The sequence below is a fragment of the Pseudorasbora parva genome, chromosome 1 (assembly GCF_024679245.1).
Source record: "Pseudorasbora parva isolate DD20220531a chromosome 1, ASM2467924v1, whole genome shotgun sequence".
In the NCBI taxonomy this organism is placed as follows: Eukaryota; Metazoa; Chordata; class Actinopteri; order Cypriniformes; family Gobionidae; genus Pseudorasbora; species Pseudorasbora parva.
In genome coordinates, this window is record NC_090172.1 from 20,559,117 (window position 1) to 20,576,502 (window position 17,386).

General features: G+C 37.3%; 1 protein-coding gene across 3 annotated transcripts in view; it reads right to left on the reverse strand.

Moving 5' to 3' along the window:
* LOC137060466 (endothelial cell-specific chemotaxis regulator-like) overlaps positions 1-16,479 on the reverse strand; it is a 78,622-nt gene extending 62,143 nt beyond the window's left edge. For 2 of the 3 annotated variants that reach the window (XM_067432457.1, XM_067432458.1), the window contains exon 1: positions 16,302-16,479. In XM_067432457.1, the coding sequence (XP_067288558.1) occupies positions 16,302-16,356 (55 nt within the window). In that variant the 5' untranslated portion in view covers positions 16,357-16,479. The remainder of the gene's footprint in view (positions 1-16,301) is intronic. The other variant, XM_067432459.1, reaches the window with a different exon arrangement.
* Between the last annotated feature and the right edge of the window lie 907 nt (positions 16,480-17,386).

Here is a 17,386-nt window from a genome sequence, read left to right on the forward strand (position 1 = left end):
TTCTCAAATGAATTTCTATGAAAGTTAAGCTTCCAAAGGCATGAATGGAAAACGCGCCAGACTGAACACGCGTTTTGAATGTATGCCGCGGGTGTGGTCGCGATTACATCAGCTCATTTATGACATTAAATGTAATCTGACTCCTGCAGCATTAGTCCTGTGAGACTCAGACGGCAAATCGATCGTTATATTGAACAGACATTCAGTATTTAATTGTAGTGTCTGTTCTCTCAGTCACTGTAATACAGTAGAGGTGGCTTTGGGAATGGCCTCACAGACCAGCGAAGCATTCTGGGAGTTGTAGTCTTTCATCCCCATGAGACAAAAATACATTTTCTGTCTTTTCTCAGTCTAGAAGGCACCCAATTCAAAAATAATTTCACATTTCTACTACAATAATGAATCAGTTTAAATATAGATTCAACTTTCCAGCACCGAAGTACCCCTATAACAACAAAATAAGCATCCCATTACAATCATGTCATCAACAAAACATAACCAAAAACATCTGACCACATTGTTGTTCTTGGCTTTGTGTTTAACAAATGTGTCTAAGAAACACAGTTATAGCAGACAAAGAAAAACAATCTTTAAGAAGTAAAGGGTCAAGAGCCCATCTGAATCTCATGATAAGGGTGACCAAATATTTTCAATTAAACATCAACACCTAAAGATCTTTTCTTTGTCTGCTATAAGTGTTTCTTAGGACCTGTCCACACGAACACGGATATTTTCAAAACCACAGCTTTTTCTATGCTGTTTGGCTGTTCCTCCACACGCAAACGCTGTATCCGGTTACTGAACCCAAACTTTTTTGAAAACTTCGGCCAAGATGAATATTTTTAGAAACTCCGGTTATAGCGTTGTCGTGTAGATGGTGAAACGGGAGATTTTGGCTTTTTAAGTGGAAATGCGCGCCGTTCTCTCCTTTGGTTGACGTCAGATTTTCCACGCTATCTCCTTTTGATTTACGTGAGTCGAGTCTGCGGTGCATGGACTCTACTAACAGCGCTTATCACATGTAGCTATAGCCTACAGATACATGTTCAGTTATTTCATTGTATTGCAGAACAAAGGCACCAGAATGCAATAATTCAAAATAGTTAAGCAAGTGTGTGAAGCTATTACAGTCCACTTCTGCCCTGCAACATACAGTTACCTGAATTAACCCATTCTTTAAAAAACACACATTTATCCTTAGTTTATGTTACCAAATTGGGAAAATCCAAATCTAAAATCATCAAACACTGATTAGTGATTAGATTTGAAAATGTTATAAACATAATCTACTCATGGTTTGTTCTCAGCTTTGCTTGGTATAACAAATGTATTGAAAACACACATTTACAGCAGATAGAGAAAAACTAATGTTATTGTGTCAAGGTTCAAGAGCCCAACTAAAGCAAACACTGATCACCAAAATGGTAACGTCAGACGAAACAATAAAACAACATCTGTTAATTCTCAATAAGAGCTTTTGTAGTCGTCTGACAGAATTAAAGTCAGTCTGGTTAGTAATGTGTGAATCTGGTAAAAAAAAATCTGCTGTTTGTGGAGTTGTTTAATCCTCTGCTGAGATCTTCAGAGATGTAATGTCTTCTTTTATCTTCAGTTGATAAAATCAAAAAATTTTCTGTTCATGTTTCTCTTTCCTTCAGTGATAACAGCAGGTGTTCATCAGTGTCTGTATTCACATTCACTTCTTTTCGCTCACTCTGTCGAGTGGTCTATATCAGTGAACTAGTGTAGGGAATAGTGAATAAGGGGATGGGGAGGGGTTTTGAACACAGCCTCTAAGGGTCGACTTTAACTGAACGTTGACTTTAACTGAACGTCTACTTTGTTAATTCACAGTATATTACTGTTGGCTATTTTCTCGAAAACATACAGGTTATGCTAACACCATTTTTTTTCATACAATAAATGGAAAGCAAATAAAAATAGTCTGAAAATAGTCTTCTGATCCGAAAAATGATCCGACCCGTGACTCGTGATCCGTGATGTGATCCAAACCATCAGTTTTGTGATCTGTTACACCACTAGTGCCATTCACTGTTGCTGGCTAAAATTCTATAGGTCAAATAAGAAGCCATAAACATAATCCAGAAGCGTGTTTTCTCTGGCCCAAGGCCCATTTAAAATGGACTGTGGCAAAGTGGAAAACTCTTCTGTGGTCACACAAATCATAATTTGAAGTTCTTTTTGGAAAACTGGGATGTCATGTCATCCAGACTAAAGAGGACAAGGACAACCCAAGTTGTTATCAGCATTCAGTTCAGAAGCCTGCATCTCTGATGGTATGGTTTTGCATGAGTGTGTGTGGCATGGGCAGCTTACATATCTGGAAAGGCAATATCAATGCTGAAATGTATCTCCAAGTTCTAGAACAAAATATGCTCCTATCCAGACGTTGTCTCTTTCAGGGAAGACCTTGCATTTTCAGACATGACAATGCAAGACCACATACTGCCTCAATTACAACATCATGGCTGCCAGCCTGCAGTCCAGATCTTTCACCCATAGAAAACATTTGGCTAAAGAAACATAAAACATCCTAAAGATGCGATCTAGAAGCCTGTATTAGACAAGAATGGGACAACATTTCTATTCCTAAACTTGAGCAACTTCTCTCCTCAGTCCCCTGACATTTGCAGACTGTTATAAAATGAAGAGGGGATGCCACACAGTGGTAAACATGGCCTTGTCACAACTTTTTTGAGATGTGTTGATGCCATGAAATTTAAAATCAACTTATTTTTACCTTAAAATGATAAATTTTCTCAGTTTAAACATATGATATGTCATCTTTGTTGCATTCCAATTAAAATAGTGAAATTTGAAACTTCCACATCATTGCATTCTGTTTTTATTCATGATTTGTACAGTGTCCCAACTTTTTTGGAATCAGGCCTGTACTACAACATTGCTTGGATTCGATGGATCTACAATGCAGATTGACCATTGTAGTGTCAATCAGGAAAAATTCCACCCATTGCTATAGCAGCGGAAGAATTGGCTAAACTCATTAAATTATCTATATCAACAACATGCTCAACCCTATACCGACTAAGCTACTAAAAGAGACACTTCCAGAGGTCCTCTTCTTAATATTATCTCTCTTTATTTAAGGACAATACATATTAAAATACATAAAAATGCATTAAAAAAACATCATTCATTCATCATTGTCTAGGATATGTGCTGAAAACCTTTAAGTTAGCTATACTGGGCTACATATAATAATAAATTAAATTAGGTCAATAGGGAATTATGGGTATTAATATTTAGTTATTTATAATTAATTAAAACTGGTTATGATGAAACTATAAATCTATAAATCACCCGAAAGAAAATACCTAACCTAGGTATTTAAGCAATATAAATTTGGTTAACAACAATGGATTGCCGTTCAGGGACATGCACAGGGGGGTTGCTCAGGTTGCCCGGGCAACTGCCCATATGCCCTTCTCGACTCACGTTGCCCTTCCGAGGTGGAATTTTTTTTAAAAAAAATCGTACAATGGATGCAGAATTTCACTTAGGCCTAGATACAAAAAAAAAAAAAAAAAATCACAAAGCCTCATTCACTTCCATATTCGGGTACCCGTCCGAAAGTGAAAGTCAAGCAATTGCTTGGGGCCCCGAGCTGGCCTGGGGCCTCAAGAATACGACAGGTTAAGAATAAAATGCAACGACAAACTGCTCGAGTGCCCCTTTGATAGTCAATGCAGTAAAGTGCAATGACACTGTTATCGGAATCCCCCTCAAGGGGGCCCTCTCAGTCGTCGCTGACAGCAGCCACCCAACCACGCGATCTCTGCTGCCAAAATACAAAACCTCCTCGGCGATCATGAAGCAGAATTATGCTTTAGGAAGCCAGAAAAGAAAAACGAGAAAAAACAAGATAGTGGTAAGTGATAAATTACACTATATAAAATAGCTCTATTTGTACAATTTTTTTTTGTAATTTTGCAGCAGGTAGGCTAGCAAAAATATGTTTATGTTAGCTAACGTTACCTGCCTGACGGCAAATGCTGCTTGTAAAGAACAGTTAGTGCAAACTTTTTTTCGAACGGATGGAATATGGTTACATACTGTAATATGTTTTTTAACGGGATAAGGGAGACGCACATCTGTTCCAGAATAACTGTTTATCGTATTTAATGACATAAAATTGCTATAGCTTTGTAATAGGTTTTGATGAAAGTGGCATAGCATGCTATACTAACTATTTTTATGGTATGCATAAATAACCTGGAATAGTTAATATAGCATTAACTATTATTATAAACATTATTTAACCAGAAAGAGGCAGAGAAACATGATTTTTTTTTCATAGCTTATCTTAATGTGCTAACTGTTAAAGGGGTACTTCAGCGCTGGGAAGATGAATCTGTATTTAAACTGGGTCATCAATGTAGTAGAAATGTGAAATTATTTTTGAATTTGGTGCCTTCTAGACTGAGAAAAGACAGAAAATGTATTTTTGTCTCATGGGGATGAAAGACTGCAATTCACAGAATGCTTCGCTGCCCTGTGAGGCCATTCCCAAAGCCACCTAAGTTACTGGATTACTGTGACTGAGTTGAAGACACTACAATTAAAACCTGAACGTGTCTGTTAAATATAATGAGTGAGTCACCGCGCAGGTATCACAGCACTGAGCACTAACTGCAGGAGTGAGAGAAATGAGCTCGTGATGACAGCTGAGGTAATCGCGACTACACTCGCGGCATACATTCACAACGCGAGTTCAGTCTGGCGCTTTTCAGTTCATGCCTTTGCAAGCTTAACTTTCATAGAAATTAATTTGAGAAGTTAAAACACTTACATTGCTCACCATAGCTCCGTTTAAATGAGTGCCTGTAGCTGAGCTGAGCTCTCCCTGCAAGCTGAGTGTAACCCATGAGTGTAACCCATCCCCCATACGTGAGTTGAAAACATGCGGAAATGGCTCCCTCTGCTGGCTGTAGTCTTTAGCCTTATTCCAAACATTCCTCCTATGATGCAAATATCGTCAATTTGCATCATAGGAGGAATTTTTCCAGAAATAAAATGCATAAATCTCTTGTCTCAGGGGGATATAAGGAGGGAAAGCACAATCATTTGATTATACTTCAAGGTTTCTACTGATACAAAGCCATATGCTAATCGCTGAAGTAACCCTTTAACTGTGTCGGGATATATGGTAGTAGGACCAAGTACAGTTGGTACAGGAGTATATTTGAGACACCTCAAATAACTTGCGTGCACAACAGGTCTGATCTGTGATATTTGCTCCGCACATGAGTATTACTATTAGTGTCCTCTTCAGTCGTGGAAAATTTGAAGTCTGTGCGCTTCTCCAGTCCGAAGATATCGGTGAAAGTTTTTTTTCTAAGATCAATTTTTCATTTCACCATGCACAGCTCTTCCACATTGAATAGCTTACATGGCTGTTAAAGTTAACTTACATTTTCTTAAACCTTAATCTGTGCTCTGAAAACTGGCATATTGCATGCTGTGTGTCATGTAAGGCAGTCGTAAAATATGGAGAAATGTCCAAGGTTGTCAGCGGGGTACAGTTTAGACACAGTGTATCAATTGTACCCCGCACTAGAATCCTATTGCAGCACATGCAATTTAGTTGCACGATTAAATGCTTTTCTTATAGTATTTTTGTCTTATTTCAAGTCCAAACATAATTTTTTTTTTTAAAAAATAAAGTAAGAAGTGTTTACTAGACTAGTAAAAATCAGTCTTGTTTTGGGATTTAATTTTTTTTTCCCCTATAGTTTTTGCTTAAAATAAGCAAAATAATCTGCCAATGGCAAATGGCAATTTATTATTGATAAATAATCAAATAAAATACTGAATGAAAAAAAAAAAAGTTTAATTCTCATTTTAAAGGTATTTTACAAATTCAATAAATGGGTTGGGCAGTTTTACGGCATTACGGATGGGTGTCTCAACTGTACTCGGGTACTGTACCCAACATGGGTACAGTTGGAACGAAAAAGCTTATCGTGTTAATGAGCTAATTGTGGCAAATATGACCTACTTATAGGTGTTAAGAATTATTAATCTTTTAATAGACAAGTAAAGGAAATGTCAAATGAAAAAAACACTTATTTTCAGACCTCAGTTTTGGTGTGGTAACTGAAAAAGCAAAAAGTGTACTAACTGTACTCGGTCTACCTAACAGTTTATGCAAATATGATATTATTTTTATAAGTTACCACACTGTAAAAAATTATATGTTCAATAAGTTATGACAACATATGTTTTTACATTGTTTTAACTCATCAATATAAGTTAAGAAATGTTAAACTTGTTTTTATTAGTTATACAAGATGTAACTCATTTTTTAAAGTCAGTTAAACATAATTTAAGTTGAAATAACTTAAACATCCAAGTCGATTCTACTGCAAAAGTTCAAAATTTGCCTTTTTTTTACAGTGCAATGGATCTTGAACAGTTACTTTATTCTGTGTGGCAATTTTTACACTGTTGCATTTTGAAGTACAGTATCAGTACAACCCACGTTTTACTTTTAAAGGGGGGGGGGGGGGGGTGAAATGCTGTTTCATGCATACTGATCTTTTTACACTGTTAAAGACTTGGAATCCCATACTAAACATAGACAAAGTTTCAAAAGTTAAGGTGGACGTTTGATGGGAGTATTTCTTTGTCAAAAATACTACTTCCGGTTAGTCATACATTTCGGCAAGTTTTTTGCGATCATGGGTCCACTTGACGTTAAAAGGTCGGAATTTCCTTGTATGAGCCGTACGGACAATTCTACCGGAAGAGCGTGAGAGAGAGAGGGAGAGTGCGAAAGCAACAGGCTACGCCCATCAAAGCGCTGGCTCGTAGGCTGCGCTGCACAGGTGATGTGACTTCAAGAAATTAACAATGTCACCAAAAAAGTGCGTTTTTGGTTGCCAGACCAAGACAGTCCTGTACAGATTGCCAAAAAACCCCGCGTTAAGGCAACAGTGGATGTAATTTGCTTTTCCGGGTCAGCAACTGAGTTGCGCAAAGGTTTATGTCTGTTCACTGCATTTCGGTGCCGACTGTTTCATAAACAAGGCCCAGTTCGACGCCGGATTTTCCGATCGCCTAATGCTGAAGGATGGAGCTTCAAATGTCTGTGTTTTTGCCTATGCCCATCAAGTAGCCCAAACATGATCACATATAGTTAATTGATCAATGGAGCATGCGATGTGTAGTGCGTGTACATTTGTTTAGCTGGCCACTATATGTGTAACTTTATGTTTGTGTATTGTAAAAGCACTCCAAACAACAATACACAAAGAGTGGGGAAATATGTTGAACTAAATAAGCGCGCTTCTTCATTCAAATGCGCTACTATTCCGTGTCTTTCTATGTAAACACTAACTTAGCCTGCCGTGCAAAACCAGTCCGCTTACTAACGTTACAATTGTCTACACAAACCACGCGTAAACACACACACACACACGTGCACAACTGCACTTCCCACATGTACACCTTCAAAGACAAAAATACGACGATATAATTCAAGTATAAATATGTAAATACACAAGTCGCTAAGCATATTATATAGTTAGTGTATAACTTGTACCACATAGAGACGTCCTGCTCTAGTCGTTTTTTGCTGCTGCTCCTGCTCAACTTCAGCCTCTGGGTCTGATTCCGGATCATAGATGTATGGCTGTATCTGATTAAAAGCCATATTTTTATTTTGAATAAAGTTTTTTCCCGCTGTTAGGGATGACACAGCTTTACGACGCACTCAACACAATAGCAGCGGCGCGCACACGTCATTATTTAGCTCCGCTCACACGATACGCCCCCACCCGCTCTGCTTTTTTCGGAAAGACTCGGAACAGCGCATCTTTCTTATATAATTATAAAAAAAATAAAGACTTTTCGGAGATATACAGGATGCAATGCTACTCTATAGGTACTTAAGATTGACATGACACTGACTGAAACTGAGTGTTTCACCCCCCCTTTAATGTTTATTAACTATTTAACAAGGAATTATAGTCATCTGTTGCAACTTTATAATAACCATCCAGATAATGTTTATAGACAGTTTACAAACCAACTACTAACCCTTAACAAAGTGTTAGGAATATTTGGTCTGTCTATCTATGTAATGTTTATAGATGTTTTAAAAATGGTTTCTTAAAGTTTTACAAACATTTTGCCCTTTTTTAGGTCAGAGCAACTGCCCCTCAAAAATCCTGTGCACGTCCCTGTTGCCGTTAACCAATATGTATATTAAATCATTGCAGAATAACCTTTAAAGAATTAATTCAAAACTCATCTGATCCATTCGCTTAACGAACGATCAGTACTATCTCTTATCAACTCTCAAAGCTTTTATTCTTTCTATCAAATCTTTGGGAAGGTTACTCCTCTGGCCACAAAATAAACTTTCCGAGCTATTGGGATATTAGTTAAAGTATTCAAAGATACTTATGAGAGCTGTAGCTGTAGATCTGAACATTAAAGTGACTTATGTTTTGTGAGCAGTAACAATGACAATTAAACATGGATACAATGGTTTTAATAATTGATACTACGAATACATATGACTAAATAAAGAATACATGTATAGAGTAACGACAAAAAGAAAAAAGAGAAAGGAGAGGAAGGAAGGGTTCAGAATGGCATTTCACAAACATTACTACAGAGAGGCAGCAAAGAACAATATCACCTTAAACAGGGTTACTAGTCTTAAAACGCATCTAAATTTAGATGGAATTTATACTTGCATGGTTTGCTTTGTGTTGAGTATAAAAGAATGCGTGAGTCCTCTCAGAGTGTTCTGTGAGCTGGAGTGCTCTCTCTCTCAGTTCTTCCAAGTGATGGTGTCTCTGATCCGCGGGAAGTTTGAAAGTAGTTTGAGAGCGAATGTTGCCAAAAGGAGAGGAAGGTCTCCTTCAAAGTTGTGGAAGTTCCTTGACCGTTGAGATGGTGCTCAGTGCCTGTCCGCCTTTGTCCGAGGACTGAGTAGCGGAGCGCGCCGACTTCAAGGGAAACAACCAATGTGACTGCACCTCCAAGCCAGGGCCGAGGCTGCATGGCAAGGGGTGAGCCAGCTTCAGAGGACAGGAGGAAAGGTCCGAGGACGAGTAGAGAAGAACCCAAAGAAATGTTTCCACTTGTCTTTTAAGACAATTAATCCACATCTTTTCTGGGTTAGTTTACCCAATCCAGAGGGTGAATTCTGAGCGGGAAAGATTATATTTGTCTCTATATACGACCCACTTTGCATGTTTTATCAGGTGTCGTAAAGGGTGTCGAGTTTATACAGTTTTACTCCCAAGTTTGCTAAACGTACTAATGATGCATTTAATAATCCTATTTTGTGCATCGTTAATTAAGACAAAGAGAGAGGAATATTTAGATATCAAACAGGTTATGGCTGGGAGATATTAAAGCAGAAATATATTCTTACACAGGAATACAAGCCTTTAAAATGAACTTACATTGTTTATACATCATGACATGACATACCATGTTGGTATGACATAGGGAGCATACATACACACAGGGGTACGTATACATACACATCCTGGAATAGTTTAATTGAAGGCTGCATAAAGAAGTGTGTGTGTGTGTGTGTGTGTGTGTGTGTGTGTGTGTGTGTGTGTGTGTGTGTGTGTGTGTGTGTGTGTGTAAATATGTGTGTGTGTGTGTGTGTGTGTGTGTGTTGGAAAGTCTCCTGTCCCTCTCTGTCTAAAAGAGAGGGGGGTCATGGAATCAGATTAGAATCTGATCGAAGTGGTCAGAGTCCTCCAAAAATGTTGCATGTTCTACTTCAGCTAGGTCAGAAAGCTGTCTAAGGTGTCAACTTCCCCAGACTCATCGGCATCAGGCCCCTAATTTATATGTGGCTAAAAGCTATCCACCATAAATATCAGAATTGACTCATCTTTGATCCTGGTGAAAGAGACTCCAGACGCTACAATATTATATATATATATATATACACATATATATATACACATATATATACACACACAGGTCATTCGTCATTCTCCAAAAAATTGCATATGTGATAAAAGTTCATTATTTTCCATAATGTAATGATAAAAATTAAACTTTCATATATTTTAGAATCATTGCACACCAACTGAAATATTTCAGGTATTTTATTGTTTTAACACTGATGATTTTGGCATACAGCTCATGAAAACCCAAAATTCCTTTCTCAAAAAATTAGCATATTTCATCCGACCAATAAAAGAAAAGTGTTTTTAATACAAAAAAAGTCAACCTTTAAATAATTATGTTCAGTTATGCACTCAATACTTGGTCGGGAATCCTTTTGCAGAAATGACTGTTTCAATGCGGCGTGGCATGGAGGCAATCAGCCTTTGGCACTGCTGAGGTGTTATGGAGGCCCAGGATGCTTCGATAGCGGCCTAAAGCTTATCCAGAGTCTTGGGTCTTGCGTCTCTCAACTTTCTCTTCACAATATCCCACAGATTCTCTATGGGGTTCAGGTCAGGAGAGTTGGCAGGCCAAATAGCACAGTAATACCATGGTCAGTAAACCATTTACCAGTGGTTTTGGCACTGTGAGCAGGTGCCAGGTCATACTGAAAAACTAAATCTTCATCTCCATAAAGCTTTTCAGCAGATGGAAGCATGAAGTGCTCCAAAATCTCCTGATAGCTTGCTGCATTGACCCTGCCCTTGATAAAACACAGTGGACCAACACCAGCAGCTGACATGGCACCCCACACCATCACTGCCTGTAGGTCCTTTACACTGGACTTCAGGCATTTTGGCATCTCCTTCTCCCCAGTCTTCCTCCAGACTCTGGCACCTTGATTTCCGAATGACATGCAAAATTTGCTTTCATCCGAAAAAATACTTTGGACCACTGAGCAGTGCTGCTTCTCTGTAGCCCAAAGTGGCTTGACCTGGTGAATGGGGCACCTGTAGCCCATTTCCTGCACACACCTGTGCACGGTGGCTCTGGATGTTTCTACTCCAGACTCAGTCCACTGCTTCCGCAGGTCCCCCAAGGTCTGGAATCGGTCCTTCTCCACAATCTTCCTCAGGGTCCGGTCACCTCTTCTCGTTGTGTAGCGTTTTTTGCCACACTTTTTCCTTCCCACGGACTTCCCACTGAGGTGCCTTGATACAGCACTCTGGGAACAGCCTATTCGTTCAGACATTTCTTTCTGTGTCTTACCTTCTCGCTTGAGGGTGTCAATAATGACCTTTTGGACAGGGTTGGGTCGGCAGTCTTACCCATGATTGCGGTTTTGAGTAATGAACCAGGCTGGGAGTTTTTAAAAGCCTCAGGAATCTTTTGCAGGTGTTTAGAGCTATTTAGTTGATTCAGATGATTAGGTTAATAGCTCATTTAGAGAACCTTTTCATGATATGCTAATTTTTTGAGATTGGGATTGAGGGTTTTAATGAGCTGTATGCCACAATCATCAGTATTAAAACAATAAAGGACCTGAAATATTTCAGTTGATGTGCAATGAATCTAAAATATATGAAAGTAAATTTTTTATCATTACATTATGGAAAATAATGAACTTTTATCACATATGCATTTTTTTGTACAAAATTAGTAAATTACAAATTACAGGTCAATCTTAAATCTACCATTTCTGTCAAAAATACTACAAAAGGCAGTACCTTCACAACTACTGTCCTTTTTTAGAAATAAATGATATCTGTGAGAATTTCCAACCCTCATTAGAGTTACAAATTATTTACTCTTATCATCTGATTATGGTTGTATATCTCTATTAGTGTTACTTGATCTTAGCGCTTCATTTGATACTATCGTCCACAACACTCTTTTGAATAGACGGTGTAAATGCACTGGCATGGTTTGAATCATATTTATTTCACCGTTATCAGTTTGTAGCAGTCAATTAAGAGATGTCAAGGTTCAGTTCTAGGACTGTTTACTTTTCCCCCTGTACATGCTATCCTTAGGGAGATATCATTAGGAAGCATGGAATTAGTTTTTATTGTTATGCTGATGATACTCAGCTCTACATTTCTTCCCGCCCTGACGAAATTTACCAATTCACAAGATTAAAGGAACGCATAAGCCCCGTTTCCACCGAAATTACCCGGAACAATTTGTACCAGGAACTTTTTTACTTTTTTACCCCCCAGACCTGCTACTGACTGTTTCTCCAGTGCAGTCTAAAACACGGAGAAGATTAGACAAATTAGTCCGGTAACGTAGGACTGCGAGAGACTGCTCCTCCTAGTCAGCGACAGACAGTAATCAGTTTTGCACGACATTAGCCAGGGTTATATGCACTTTATATGCACACTTTTTTGTCATTCCGATCGAAAGATTTAGTGGACTGTTAACATGAGACGTTATCTAAACCGATCGGGTGATTACATGTGCTGACTTTCAATTGCAATCATTTTGTGACATGCAGTTTTTCTGCCGCATCAAAAATGTCGACGCTGTCCTTCTCCACCAGCTGGAATGTATTAACTGTAACCATAGCAACTCTTAGTGGACAGCAGGACTAATATGGTATTATATAAGCTATTTATTTGTTGTAAAGTGTAATAAACATAAAAAAAATTAATTCTTCTGTCAGGCGCAGTTGAAGTAAAAACTGCCTGGGACAATATTCGCTGTCAAGATGAAAGGGTGTAGCCAGGCTATGTCTGTGTCATTATTCCAACATCATGTTCATAACTTCTTACGAAATAAAACGTTTACCCCTCAGAAACATATATATTAAGCATGTGTGATTCAACCAACGCACTACCTGGATTATCTTCACTGCATGTATATTTAAATAAAATATAAAGTTATGAAACTTTACTTTGCCCTCAATCAAAATGATTTGGTAGGCAACAATAGATTAATTGAACCAAAGATCGCCCATTAGATGTACACAAGACAAATTATTTTTCATGTTTAACCTCTACAGAGACATCCTAGCCAGCGGCAAATGGCAGAAGGACTGGCTGAGGAAAGGCTGCTCTCGCCGGGGTTAACGAGCGCCCGGTGATCGCTGGATCTCACAACTCTAACAACGCAAGAGTATTCTTTTTAAATAGGCACTGTCTTTATAAGTAAATCACATATTTTACCTTTAAACAACTACATTATCAACTGAAAAGCATTACAACTACATTTAGTGACAAAATAACAGTATGTTTTAATTATATGCAGGGTTTCTTATCACGTCACTTTACCACGCGACAGCAGCAAGCAGGCTCCTCATTGGTTAACGCGGCACGAATTGACGCCAAAGTTCCAATTTTTCAACTTGGGCGTAGACGTGAATTTGGTTCAAAGGCGTGAATGCACAAAAAGCACAAAAAGCACAAAAAGCACAACTCGCGCGTATCGCGCAAGACGCTCAGTTTGCTTCAAATTCGTGCGAACTGGACGTAATTGTTTGTAATTTTGTAATTGTAGTGTCTGTTCTCTAACTGAACTGATTTTATGAAAATGAACGCGGTCGCGGTTGGAAAGTGAAAGTAATCTAGTAGCGGGGGCTTTGGGAGTGGCCTTGTAAGGTAGCGAAACATTCTGGGAATGGTTGTCTTTCATCCCCATGAGACAAAAATACATTTTCTGTCTTTTCTCAGTCTAGAAAGCACTAAATAAAAAAAATATTTTCACATTTCCACTACATTAATGACCCAGTTTAAATACAGATTAATCTTGCTTCATGATTTATTATTAATTTCTTAAACAAACTTCAACAGCTTCAGCACAGATCCCTTTAAGCGCAGCTGATGATACTTTGAAGTGATGGTTTAGCCATATATAGAAGACTATTCAACAAACAAATAATATTTCCTTTGATTCCTGCGTTCTTTCCTTGCTTCCTTCCCACACATTCTAATGGAGGTTGAGCAGAGATGCAAGGAAAGTAAACAAAGATACACAAATAAGAAATAAGAAGCAGCCTTAGTAATTATATTTCTTAGGGGTTGGCATGGTATGCACACAAATCCATACAAATTTAGATTCAGTAATATTATCCAAAGCTTATGTCACACTGAACCAAGGTTATTATAGTTTTGATTTTTTAAATTAGTTTTTATTTTATTATCGTTTTCAATTTTGCTACAAATTTCAGTTTAGTTTTAGTTAGTTTTACAAATGGTTTTGCTAGTTTTAGTTTAGTTTTTATTTTGCAAATACATTTCTATTTAGTTTTTATTTATTTAGTTTCAGTTTTAGTTTTAGTAATTATAGTTTAGCAGAGTTACCATAATGAAGTGTAGAGACCAAATCAAGGTTTTTAATTTCAGCAAAGTTTAATGTTTGCACAGATTTAAGTTTAATCTTACTTCCTTAAGTGAAATAACTTAATAAACGAGCATTATTGTTTAAACCCAGGAAGGTCTTACAAAACATGCATAAAGTTGGGTCTTCACCTTTGAGCAAAAAAGCTTGAGTCAAACTATGACCTATACAAACAACGATCTGGAGATTAAAAATGAAATAAATTATATTTTGATATTAAAAATTATATTTAATATTTTTAACATAATACTCAGAGGATCTATCGTAATGAACAAAATAAATGCAACGTAAAATATAAAAGTAAAAATTATAAATTCCAGACAAACTCATTCATAACAAAGATGAAATATTGTTAAACAATTAAAAGCTTATTTTAATTTCTTCAGTAGTACAATGTAGGCTAGCAGCGTAAGACCACAGCTAATGTCATCTAAATACAGCCAACACACACTGGTGTGTGTGTGTGTGTGTGTGTGTGTGTGCGCGTGTGCGTGTGTGTGTTGTGCTATAATTGTAAAGGGGACCAATGTCCTCATTTATCTAGTAAAATATTATGATAACTTTATTATTATTTATAAGCCTTTTTAACTAGTGAGGACCACTCAAATGTCCTCACTAGTTAAAAAGGCTTATAAGTCGGCCAAAACATGTTTTTATTTAAATCTATTGTTTTGCACGTTCTTTGGATGGGTAGGTTTAGGGATAGGGGTTGGGTTAGGGGATATAAAATATCATTAACCTGATATAAAATCAATGGAAGTCTATGCAATGTCCTCACTTATATAGTGAAACAAACGTGTGTGTCCTGGTATTCCCTACTTTGTGGGGAAATGTCTCCACACAGATAATAATATTATTAGTAGTAAATGATTATGATAACACCTTTGAGCCTGTCAATATTATGCAAACATGAAATCTCAAACGCACAGTAGGCTAGTACTTGCTACTAGTTGCTGACTTTTGCGCCTGCGTCTCCCGTCGCGTAAGACACGGCATTCTAAAACAGTGAGCTTAAGTTAAAAGAAGTTCAATGTGCATCTCATTACCTTGTGTTATTTCCCATTTTACTGCCACGGACGCATTGATTCTTTGTGAACTGCCGTTTAGGACTAGCGATGTGTTGACTGTCTGCACGCGTCCGTCACAGGACAGCGGTTAATCTCCTCCTCAGATCACTTCACGCGCAGTAGCGCAATATACAGACACTCCCTCAACCGCCACAGTCAGATTTTCCACCACATTAAATAGGGCTTATTAATAACGAAAACGAATATTTATTTTTGCTAATTATTATTTTATTTCAGTTAGTTTTTTAGTAAGAGTAGTTAGTTTCGTTTAGTTTTAGTTTTTTATTTATTCAGATTTTTTAATTTTATTTCAGTTAACGAAAATGTTTTTTGACCAATAGTTTTAGTCTTAGTTTCAGTTTTCGTTTACGAAAATAACCTTGCACTGAACACAAACATGTAAATGTAATGTAAAAAAAAAACACTTAAAAAAATGTATAAAAAAACTTTTTTGTTGTTGTTGTTGTAATTCTAACTCAAGCCTTACAAATAAGATGCAGATCCTCTTTATAGGGGTGGCAATGGCTCAGTGGTTCATGGCTTACATAGCCGATATCACCGTCGGTGTATGAATAGGTGAATGTGAGGCACCATGTAAAGCACTTTGGCTGGCCATAGGATCTGTTGAAAGCACTATTTAAATGCAGTCCATTTACCATTTCTAAGGGTAATTAAGTGAGAGGGTTCAATTAAAAATAAATGCATTATTATATTAAATCAATAACTAAATTGAACGTATTAAATATGAACCCTGTTCAGCATTTAGCACAACAAACTTTGTATCATGTACAAAATGTTATTATATATAAAATGTTTTATATACCATATCAAATAATTTGCAACTTTTAGAAGACCATAATTCAGAAACACCAAATGTACATTATCATATAAAAAGCTGTGATGTGATCAAACTCAAAACTTTCCTGTCACTTCAAAACACCAATTAATCTTTACAACATGCTAAGAAGGAAAAGCATATTTCACCTGACCAGTGGAGGAGGACGCAGAAACAGATGAAGAATGAAATCATTCTAACCATTTTGTAGTTTTTCTCTAATTGCAAAAAAAACAACAACAACCAGAAGAGACTGTTGCTTCAGAGCAGAGCACAAAAGTGATGAAAAAGATATGCTTATCCAGCCACTCCGATGCTTATTTTAGAACTTCCCTTAGACAAAGAGGTACAGGAAACAGCAGCTACTGAGGGTGGAGGACAAGGAACTGGGAGATGTGGCTTAACTGTGGTAGTTGGTGAGTATTGGTGCTCAGCTAAGGCCATAGGCTGAAATTCCCTTTTCTTTTTTTTGTCAGGGACGTTTCTATAAGTGTAAGTTAGTGTAGCTAGTAACCTGTTTGCTCTGAAGGGGTAACCTTCATTTACATTTTCAAAATACATTTTCTACTTTTTTGGAATGGCTATAGAAGAATTAAAGGACAGCTCTGCTTTTAACTAATTAACTATTAACTAATTCAAAATTATTTTAAAACCCATAACCTCAATTACATATTAGTTAATCAATTAGTTAAGTTGTGTGCCCCAACAAGTAAAGTCATAACATAATGACACATTTATAAATCATTAGCTAATGATTAATTAAAGCAGACAACTATTCACCCTTATTCACTATTCCCTACACTAGTTCACTGATATAGACCACTCGACAGAGAGAGAGAGGAAAGAAGAGAGTGAATTCAGACACTGATGAACACCTGCTGTTATCACTGAAGGAAAGAGAAACATCAACAGAAGAAAGTTGATTTCATCAACTGATGATAAAAGAAGACATTAAATCTCTGAAGATCTCAGCAGAGGATTAAACAGCTCCAAAAAAACAGCATTACCAGCTTCACACATTACTAACCAGACTGACTTTAATTCTGTCAGACGACTACAGAAGCTCTTACTGGGAATTAACAGATGATGTTTTATTGTTTTTTTCTGACGTTACCATTATGTTGATCAGTGTTAGCTTTAGTTGGGCTCTTGAACATTGACACAACATTAGTTTTTCTCTTGCTGCTGTTTCAATACGTTTGTTATAGCAAGCAAAGCTGAGAAAAAAACATGA